The sequence below is a fragment of the Berghia stephanieae genome, chromosome 3, assembly GCF_034508935.2.
Source record: "Berghia stephanieae isolate SIO BIC M18660-M18661 chromosome 3, UCSD_Bste_1.3, whole genome shotgun sequence".
Taxonomy (NCBI): domain Eukaryota; kingdom Metazoa; phylum Mollusca; class Gastropoda; order Nudibranchia; family Aeolidiidae; genus Berghia; species Berghia stephanieae.
In genome coordinates, this window is record NC_088362.1 from 95,594,020 (window position 1) to 95,605,899 (window position 11,880).

Below are 11,880 nucleotides of genomic sequence, written 5' to 3' on the forward strand. Positions count from 1 at the left end.
ATTCCAGACATGATTTCATGATATAAATCCATAGATTTATACTACAAGATATTGCATAGAGCATTATTTTTTTCTCTACTAAGTGTTGCTATTTGGTATAATATTGCACATTGCACATTGCATCACAACCACTATGAGAAAGGAAAGAAGCAATTTAATGACTTTAAAAAAAGGGGATTTGTGATAATCAATTACATATTCAATTCATTCGCTGAGCATCTCCTCGTAATAAATATCTATGTGGGCTACCTGTGTACCAAATGGTTTTATTCTTTTCAAGATTATATGGAGGCGTTTATTGAAGAATGAGATCGGGAATGTATTTAATTTTCATTGGATCTTGATCTAGATCAAGATTGCCATACTGTGAAAGTTTTACAAGACATTCTTATGTTTAGAGGAAAGAAAATAGAATATTATTTAACTTATCTTTATCACAGTAAAAATGTGAATGAGACATTGTTTTCTTTTCTATTCAATGCTAGATAGTTTTTGACAACGTTCACATTCGAGTGTGGCCATAATTGGAAAGAAAAGACACAGATGATTGCCCTGTCTCAATCCATTATCACCACATAAATGTCTGATTCATAGACGATTATAGTAATAAATTGGCAGGTTATAAACGTTATAAAAGATTTGTTTTGAATTAAGAGACAGAATATAATATTATCTATGCTATCTGTCTCCTAGATAGTAAAATGTTAATGAAACATTCTTTTCTTTATTATTCAACTCCAGTTTTGGACAACGTTCACGTTAGAGTGAGGCCATTATATAAAAGGAAAGAAACAATTCATTTGCCTCATTGTCTCAATCCATGGACACCCCACATGTCTCATTTCAAGACGGATTATTTACTTTCAAAATGGATTTCGTTCAACATTAGAATCCATTAACGTAAAACATATAATATTGTGACAAGAGCTGTGCTTGGGTCCCCTGTGAAAGAAAGGCATCTTCATCATCTCACAGTCAGATCTCCCTTACAATTCCAGCCATCAATGTGTGGGAAATCAAATACGTCCGATGCCACCATGACTTCGGTGAACTCAGATACAAACGACTTCCGGTCAAGAGACTCCACGAACTTTCCGTCCAATGACAACAGTATTGTCATAGAATTGACGTCACAAGTCGAAGATGACGTCATCAAGCGAATTCCCGTTTTAGGACCGACAAGGAAACAGACAGAATTATTTTTCCAACATCACAAGTAAGTCCCTTGCTATAATTTTCTTTCATTTTTTTTACTTCACAAAGAAGATTTGTTGACATTTAAAATTCCCATTTATTGTTTTGAAAATAACACAGATTATACAACTGGTTAGTGATATTACTTAATTCTAAATGGTTGGACATCACACCAAGGGGTAATTTATTAAAGGTAAATTTAAACAGCGATTTGAAAAGCCTTACTATAGATACTGCCTTCCTATTGGGAGAAAAATGACTAACCAAAGTTTATAATTGTAACATTGATGATTGTGCGGCTATGTGGTCTTGTGGTATGACACTCGCTTCCGGATCGGAAGATCCTGGGTTCGAGCTTTGCTCGGCGCATAGTTAAGTCCTTGGAAAATGCTCTTTATTCACGTTCAGGTGTAAAATGAGTACCTGGCCGTTAACAGCGTTGTTTCTGTCGGGCAAAACCCTGTAATATCGCCTAACAGACATGTTGTCTCTTTCTATGTATTACGTGTTGGTATTGGTCAGGGACCCTGTGTAAAGTACTTTGAGCACATTTCGTGGATATTGCGCTATATACAAAAGCTAAAGATAATTGGTTTTAATCCAATCTTGATCTTGTCTCCACTAATGTATTGAAAAAATTGACAAGTCAACAAATGGCAATTATAAAAATATAATCATTAATCATCAAACTTAGGATATGAAAATAAAAGACAATAACAAAAAAGAAATTTAAAAAAAAGAAAGAAAAGAAGTACAAATGAAAACAAAAATAACGTAAATAATATCTTTAAATGCGGCAAGAACAAACAAATAAAAATAAATAACAGCCCTCCGAATAAAAAAAAAACAACAAAACAAAACAAACAAAAACAATAAACAAACAAGCAAACAAAAACAAAATAAAACCCAAAAACAAAACCCAAACAAACAACGAACAAATAACATTAGAAAAACGACGATGAAGCTATTATATAAAAAAAGTAATTATTTTCTTTTTTAAATTGATTGTTTTAGTTTTGTATTTCCTTTTTTTTTAAATTTTCATTTCCTTTTAAAAATATATTGGGCTTTCAGTTGTTTGAACATCGGCGCTCCAAATTGTCTGTGCAATTTATAAATATAATTAAATTCATTTCATATAGCAAAAGCCTCATTCCGTCACACACTGACAAAATCTCCTTTTTTTTTCGACCAGAGAAATTTACATCATAAATCAATCAATTAATATGACCCCCCCCCCACCCCCCTCCAACTTGTCAAAAAGTCTTCTTGACAAGTTTTTAAATTATCAAGTTTATGAGATTTTGACAAGCATCTTGATCGATCGATATATGGAACATATTTGGAAAAAAAAGTTGTTTTGTCAAAGCAGGGCACCCATTGTGTTAGGATTTGTCTGTATTGTCATTTGTTTGAATTCCGTCCGATGTCCTAACAAATCCTGCAATAATAACATGGGGATTGAAATGCCACGGAATGACCAGTGGCTTAGCTGGTTATCTCCAACTGTCTGAAATGTCCGAGGCGATTGGCCTTGGAGACAAAGACAATGTGGAGCAAATAGCAATAACCGATTGTTTCGGTCAAATGCCTGTAAGTGTTAAAATTGGGGGAGGGGGGGGGGGGGGGGGGGTCAACTGTGGTAATTATATTAAGGCAATGTTGCGACCCTGAATCTGATAATAACTATAACACGCATTCTTCAGGATAAGTAAAGAATCAAGATTATTTATGGCAACAAGGTAGAGGGGAGAGACTTTTAAAAAAAAGTTTTCCCCCCTTCCAACCCCTCAAAATTATTTGGGTCCCCGAGTTTGCGGTAGTACCTGACAACAATATTTAACATATTATATATTTCTTTTGGTGTAAATCATGGCATCTATATTATCTGATTGGCTGATGGATCAACGCATACAGACTATAAGACGCTTGTACGATAAGTTTTGACACGCACAACGCTTTTATTGGTTTTAAAACGAATAGCTTCTATAATATGGTTCCGGTATTGATAAATACCGTTTTAAAAGCTAATTGGTACTAGATATAGGAGTGAAAGATCCACCAAAATAATAAGAGACTTCGAGACACTGAAATAATAATATCATAACATGATTTAAACGTAAGTAGGGGTACTAAGACACATAATATATCAATGTATTCAAAGTGCAATTATTTGCTGGACCGTCATTGTCTCATTGCTGCAATATACTCCATGCTTACAAACTACATTGCTGCAATATATACCAAACTCACAAACTATTCATTACAATCAAATACAACAACATTAAAACAAGCCCATTGTTTCGTCCTGTTGAGAATGAAATTATCTCTCCTTTAATCATTTTGTTGATAATATGACCATGTCCAGTCTAATGACCATTCAATAACAAACTTTCATCCATAATATGTTCCTGGACTAATCCACCCCCCCCCCCCACACACACCCTACTTCTTCTATAATTATATCATTAGTTTTAGTACTATTTCAGATTCAGACAGAAATCTTTGATCCTAGTGTTGGAAGAAATGGAATTGTGTATGCCCATGTTTATGTCTATGTGTGTCCCTTTGTATGTCTGTATGTATGTCTGTCTGTGTGTCTGTATGTATGTCTGACTTATACACAGTGGCTCAATAATGCCATTACTCCCCGACTCATGCCAAGATTCACATGTCATCATACACCAATTGGTTATTTTAGTCGTCATATCACTAGAGAAATCACGTAAAGGGTTTCATATCGAATACCTGACCACTTGAGCAATAGGTATCAACATGTTTTCAACATAAAAGCATGCAAAATATAGAATAGAATATTTTAACATAGAACTAGAAATGTAAACAGCTTATTTAATTGAACGTTTCAGTCAAAAAATAAATTCCGAATTCTATTTGTGTTTTTTCCATCCGGAGAGTTTTTTAGATTTCAAAATCCAGACGTGATTTCCGTTGATGTGAAAAATTCAATCTAGACTTTATTCAATATTTATTTCATCAAAAAAACATCCAAATAGAGCATATCATGAATCATCAAGAAATGACCAGTTTTTGACTTTCAAAGGGTGTGTATGTGTATGGTACAGTGTCAGAAAGAACAGGAGGAAAAACATAGGATAATAATATCCCAAATATCAGCATTCCTCCACTTGGAATCGAACCCTAGACGTTTTAATGACCAGGCTGGACGCGCCACTCTTCAGAATGTTACCTTCCACCAATGAATAATACTCTGCCATTTTCTTACGCATTGCTTCATGGTGTTGAGAATAATCACGGTAAGATTTTTATATATCTATCATACACTTTTGTAATCAACGTAGCCCAGTCGTGAATATTTTACTCTCACGTTCACACATCACATTTACGAACATCAAAATCTTTGTGTTTAGTATGGGCGTCCCAAGTTTGAGAGTTTTTGCCAAGTCGATGGTAATTTAAAACGATAGAGGACGAGTTTTCAGACCAAATTTTTCAATACGTGTCTTTCTAGACTACGGCAGATAACTGGTAAAAATTAAAATAACCAGAAACGTTGGATTCTAGCGTTTATAACTAAGAAACGACATCCATTGTCCTGGGTAGACCACCCATAACATTGACACAAACTACACATCTTATACATGTGTCATCTAGATCTATACTATTTTATTTAGCAGTATGTATTTTATTTCCATGTTTATTTTTTACTACCCGTGTTCGTAACGTAATTAATTATCTGTAAAGCGCTTTGAGATGATTGATAAATGGATAGTGCTCAACGAGTATTATTTATTATTATTATTATTACTATTATTATTATTATTATTATTATTATTATTATTATTATATATATTATTATTATTATTATTATTATTTATTATTATTATTATATGATTTATGATGATGATGATGATGATGATGATGATGACGATGATTTATTATTATTATTATTATTATTATTATTATTATTATTATTATTATTATTATTATTATTATTATTATTATTATTATTATTTTATTAATATGATTTTTTAAAATATGATAATATAATAATAATAATAATAATAATAATAATAATAATAATATAATAATAATAATAATAATAATAATAATAATAATAATAATAATGTTCAACATTTGAACCATTCCGAATAGAACCGTTTTGAGGCGGTGGGTAATAAATGGACAATTAGATGGACAGTGTTGTAATTGTCTTTCTTGACGGTCCGACTATGACCATACCGATCGGTACCAGGTACCATAATCCGATTAATGGAGTGACCAATGTCCAACCTGCCTGTCTTGGTGGTCATTTGGTCACTAATCTCTATAGACGATTTAATAGAACACTCTGAAGTGATCGTCGTGTATGTGTGTGTGTGTGTGTGTGTGTGTGTGTGTGTGTGCGGGTTTGTGTGTGTAACGAGTGTGCATGTAGTAAATAAATAGACAAATGGACAGAAAAGAGAGAGAGAGAGAGAAAGAGAGAAAGAGATTGAGAAATATATATTATATATATATAATATATATATATATATATATAATGTATATGTATATATGTGTGTGTGTGTGTGTGTGTGTGTGAGAGAGCGGGAGAGCGGGAGAGAGAGAGAGAGAAAGAGAGAGAGAGATAGAGATAGAGAGAGAGAGTGAGAGAAGGGAAAAGTGAGAGAGATAGATAGATAGATAGATAGATAGAGAGAGAGGGAGAGAGAGAGAGAGAGAGAGAGAGAGAGAGAGAGAGAGTGAGAAGGGAAAAGTGAGATAGATAGATAGATAGATAGATAGATAGAGAGGGAGAGAGAGAGAGAGAGAGAGAGAGAGAGAGAGAGAGAGTGAGAGAAGGGAAAAGTGAGAGAGATAGATAGATAGATAGATAGAGAGAGAGGGAGAGAGAGAGAGAGAGAGAGAGAGAGAGAGAGAGAGAGAGAGAGTGAGAGAAGGGAAAAGTGAGAAAAGTAAAAATAATTGATCGATAAAAATGACTACTTTCTCTCCCTTTATCTCTCTATCTATCTATCTATCTATCTATCTAGCTATCTATCTATCTATCCATCTATCTATCTATCTATCCATCTATCTATCTATCTATCTATCTATCTATCCTTCTCTCTTATATTCCTCCTTTTCTCATTCCCCGCTCACTGATCTATTCTCTCCCCTCCCCTCTTTCGTGTCTTTCTCCCCGGACCTCCTTCCTCATGTTGGAATAAATCTATCTTTGTCTGTCCAATTATCCCCATCAACAATCCATTTCTTCCTTTCAATGTTTGTCTCGTTTTCTACCCTCCCCCCCCCCCCCCCCCCCCCCCATTCTCTCTATCACCCCCCCCCACACACACACACACACACATACACACACCCCATACACCACTATGATTTTGACCTCCATCTGCGACATCATTTCTAAAGCCCCCCCCCCCCTCCCCCCCCCTGCTCCCCCCCCCCCCCCCCCCTCCCCCCCCCCCCCCCTCAATCCCGTCTTCCACATGACTTCCATCAATAGTCAATAGCATCTTCTTTCCCTTTTTTCCTTTTAATTTTTTACTTATTCAACTTCCCCCCCTACTCCCCCCCCCCCCCCTCCCCATTACTTCACCCAGTGATTGATGAGTTCACGATGAAATTTGACGTCTACCGTTCAATAATAAAACACCTTTTTCATTTTGGCCAGGAAACTTAATTTTTTTTAATGAGCTTTTATATAGCGCAATATCCACTAAACGTGCTCAAAGCGTTTTACAAGGGGTCCCTGGCAAACAACAACATAGGACAAGACATGACGCCTATTAGGCGATATAACAATTTTTCGGACAGAGACAACGCTGTAACGTCCAGGTACTCATTTTACACCTGAGTACGGTGAGAGAATGTGAGTAAAGAGTCTTTTCCAAGGACTCAACTATACGCCGCGCGAGGCTCGAACCCATCACCTTCCGATCTGAAAGCGAGTGTCATACCACTAGACCACATAGCCGCACTTTTACTTCATATAGATTGAATGCGCTTGGCCAAGGAGTTCACAACATTGCCATCCGGAGGTATAACGGACCAACACACAAACTCTGTGTAACCATGAACTTTTATAGTCTGGTTAATACAGTTTAGTGAGAACAACTCACAAACGCGGATGGCAAAAACAATAACAAAGGCCCGAGTGACGTCATCTGCATACTATCTATATATAAAGATGACCCCAAATTAACATGTCAAAACATCGAAACGCCTCCCCCCCCCCCCCCCCCCCCCACCTTTCAAAAAGGTAGGCCAGAAAAGCCGTCAGTTAAATATCGATTGATAAGAACGATGTGCGGCTATGTGATCTAGTGGTATGACACTCGCTTTCGGATCGGAAGGTCCTGGGTTCAAGCCTCGCTCGGCGCATAGTTGAGTCCTTGGAGAAGGCTCTTTACTCACATTCTCTCACCCTACTCAGGTGTAAAATGAGTACCTGGCCGTTAACAGCGTTGTCTCTGTCCCAAAAAATTGTAATATCGCCTGACAGGCGTCATGTCTCGTCCTACATGTTATGTGTTGCTGTTGGCCAGGGACCCCTTGTAAAGCGCTTTGAGCACGTTTAGTGGATATTGCGCTATATAAAATCTCAAAACGATCCACTTCTTGTCAAAAACTTTGAAGCCTGGGACTTCTAAAATGGTCGTCATCTTGTCAAAATTTCTCAACCCTGAGATTTCCTTGAATTCCCAGGGTTGAGAGTTTTTAATAAGATGAGGGTAATTATATTCGATTGAAGGACGACTTTCCTGGTCAAAATTTTAGAAATGTGTTGTTTGTTTGTTTGTTTGTTTTTGTTTTTTGTTTTTTTATTTTTGGTTTGGTCAGAGTAGGGTCGCGTGTCTTAAAATCCAGTTTAGATGCTGGGGCCATTGTAATTTATAGATAGTTCGAAGATGACGTCACTCAGGTCTTTGTTATTGTTTTTTGCCATCCGCGTTTATGAGTAATGCTCACTGAACTGTATTAACCCGACTATAAACGTTCATGGATACACACAGTTTTGTGTGTTGGTCCGTTATACTTCCGGATGGCAATGTTATGAGCTTCTTAGCTAAGCACATACTATCTATAATCAACCGATTTATGAGGTAAAGGTTTTCAGGCTAAAATGGATAAAAAAAAAGGTGTTTTAAAAAAGACAAAATAAACAACAACAAAAAAAAAAAAACCAAAACAAAACAAACAAACAAAACAAAAAAAAAAACCCAACCCCCCCCCCCAAACAAAACAAAAACAAAACAAAACAAACAGAGGAAAAAACAGCTTCTTGAGATTTTATATACCGCTATTATCCACTAAACGTCCTAATACGCTTTACAATGAATGAGTCCCTGGCCGACAGCAACACTTAACATCATATAGGCGAGACATGACGCCGGTTAGGCGATGGTTCATTTATTTTTCGGACAGAGCCAACTCATTAAATTTTACACCTGAATACGATGAGAAAATGTGAATAAAGAACTTTTCCAAGGACTCATCTATGTGCCGCTCGGGACTCGTAGCCAGGACCTTCCAATCCAAAGGCGAGTGTCATACCTCTAGGCCACACATAACCGTTTTACAGCAAGTCGAGTCATTTAAGCCAGAGTTCTATTTTTGTTTTTGTTTATAATTAAATGATCACTCGTTACGGACCTGATTGAATTCGCGAAGCTAGTTGGAATTCATTCGAACTCAAAGACCTATGACATCCTTAGGACATTTGACTCAACCTCACGTTATGTCTGTCGCTGTTTTGCAAAGAAAGCTGTTGTAGTCTTTGAATTTTCACCAAAAAATGTGTGGACACGTCTCTTGTAAAGCGCATTGAGCACGCTAAGTGGATATTGCGCTATATAAAAGCTTATTTTATTTTATTTTATAACGTTATATCTATCGCTGTTTTGCCAAGAAAGCTGTTGCAGTTTTTGAATTTTCACCTAAAAATGTATCGACACGTCTCTTGTAAAGTGCTTTGAGCACTTCCTCAACAATATACCATGGGAGGGCGTTCAGCAAATGAAACGTATTACTCTTATAATTATCAGGGATGCGATCAGGCTTTATTGAAACACATGCCCGATGCCTAGTTCTTCGAAAAAACTCGATCATCCTATATTATCAATTATCACCTGGATAGCTAATACGGGGAAACCTTAAAATGTTCACCTTTTTAAAAAATACAATGCGTGCAATATTAATATTTACATGTTTGAAAATATTTTGACTTGTAATGGTAATAAATTGCCTACATTGATGGTTCTTTGGGCCAATCCGTTAAGCTATAGCTAGACATGTTATCAGAAATAACAAAGTAAAATTATTGAAATGGTATTTATCTACTACTCGTGGTATTTCCGTCTTACCAGTGCGATGTCCCGTATTGTAATAAAAACAAGCGATGTTAGGCGTGATAAAGATGGCGTTGTGCCCCGAGGTAAAGCGATTAACACACATGACCCCACTCGATTTAGGTATGAACAAATACTTGGCTTTAGGCAGTTATAGAGATTGCAAGAGCGAACATTTTATAAGGACGCCTAAAGGTCGACTTGAACTGTATGAAATACACAATGGTTCTAGTTGTTCTCCTTGGAGAGTTAATAAACCATTGTAGAGCGCATTGAACATGGTTGAAAAGAGGTTAATCATCGTGCACATTATAAAAATTAACGTTCGCCTTGTTTTATCTGGATACTTTTCATTCAAGTATTGAATTTCTTTACACGAGACAATAGTATCATAAGGGTGAACAACTCTGTCAGTATATGACAGGTTCGCGATTAGAATTACAAGTTGTGTCCCTTGTTTGATTTTCATGTTTTCAGAGGCGGCGTTTGTTAACTCACTCAACCCTAACACCGACTATATCCGTAGTTTACCCAGGTTACTTTTACTCCATGCCTCTTTATTTCATTTTTCTGAGACAACTTATAGGGGTAGTATCTAAGCTAATGGTTTTTGCATGTTAATGGTAGTTGAATAAAACTATTTATGTACATGCTCATTTTTAATACATTTTTCTTCCAGTTTTGAAGAGTAGCAAAAATCTTAAGGATTGAGTGAGTAAAAAGACCAGGGTCCAAACATCAGACGACAACAACAGTAGGTCCAAACCCACAAAGCCGGAGTCTATCTCTGTTTCTGTAGCGCTAAGCAGACAGTGGAAATTGCGTTTGAATAGGACGCTAGTCTATCGCAAAGTGCTTTCCACCTGGTCTAATAGATTCAGTTATTCAATCACTAATGTGCGTCTATGTGGTCTAGTGGTATGACACTCGCTTTAGGATCGGAAGGTTATGAGTTCGAGCCTCGCTCGGTGCATAGTTGAGTTCTTGGAAAAGGCTTTTTACTCACAGTCGCTTACCGTACTCGGGTGTAAAATGAGTACCTGACCGTTAACAGCGTTGTCTCTGTCCGAAACAAATTGTAATATCGCCTAACAGGCGTCATGTCCCATCCTACATGTGAAGTGTTGCTGTTGGCCAGGGACCCTTTGTAAAGCGCTTTGGGCACGTTTAGTGGATATCGCGCAATATAAAAGCTCCATTTTTAAATATATTTTTTACTGGATAGTGTTAAAAGAACAAAACACAAATAATAAATAAAGTACTTGTTGGAAGTTATATGTATATATTTTACATAGGTTCTGTTAAACGTCCATGATTAGAACTTAACAATAGGCTTCAACAGTCATGACGTCACTTCCCTCGTAATGACGCATAGTAACTTAATAACTGGCTCTAAACTACCGGAAAAATGGCGGACGCCCTTATGAAATATTTCTCCGACGAGCATAAAAGTGTATCCAGAGGAGAACACCATTATAAATATGATAATGTTTTGACTTTTATACATTCTGATCACATGACATATGAAAAGTTCTAGCCAGCACGAAGAATAAAAAGTGCTGTTGCTGGGCGACGTGACATCAGACTATTGAATCCAATGACTGTGGTAGAGACTTGATGACCAAAATTACAAAAGTTTGCATAAAACAATCTGACAACAACCCTGCATTGTCTAAATCTGGCCACTGGTGTATCCAGCATTGTTGATTAAATGTACAGAGGCTGGGGACTGTGAAAGATGTGAATAAGTAACAATATAAACACATTTAACAACACTCGTCAACTTTTCTTCTTCTTCTTTCTCTTGTAAATCGATGAACTAACTTGCTTGATCTTATATATATTTTTTTATATTTTTGTGGTCACGTGATGTGCAACGTGATTAAGTTTAACATACCTTAAAAACTACCAAAATATAAAAATATAAAAAAATAACAAGTTTTAAAAATAAATAAAATGCATGAAAATTTCAGCGATGAAATCCAAAATGGAACAAGACTCGTCCAAAGAGCGAAAAGGCGATAGAAGTGACTGCTTTTTTTTGTATTTCTGGATGTGTATGTTGGAATTGTCTGGTCACAAATCGTGTTAAACGTCTAGGAGATAAGTGAACCACTCGGCAGTCCTGATAAATTCAAATCGCGTATTATAAACTTTCGTTTTGATAAACTATGTTTACTGTTTTCCATGATTTTTGGGTAAGATAAAGACCAGATTTATTTGTACTCACGCACGCACAGTTAACCCTAATCACTCGACACGCGTACGTGAGTGTAATCCGTATCGCGAAACGCGAGTAACCATTCTCTTTATAGATAGTATGCGCTTGGCTAAGAAGCTAACATTGCCATCCGGA

At 36.4% G+C, this 11,880-nt stretch overlaps 1 protein-coding gene across 1 annotated transcript in view; it reads left to right on the forward strand.

The window, feature by feature from the left end:
• Window positions 1-755: 755 nt before the first annotated feature.
• Window positions 756-11,880, forward strand: part of LOC144968906 (uncharacterized) — a 49,250-nt gene continuing 38,125 nt past the window's right edge. Inside the window, exon 1 of the mRNA XM_078907746.1 lies at window positions 756-1,216. Coding sequence (XP_078763872.1) covers window positions 1,005-1,216 — 212 coding nt within the window. The 5' untranslated portion in view covers window positions 756-1,004. The remainder of the gene's footprint in view (window positions 1,217-11,880) is intronic.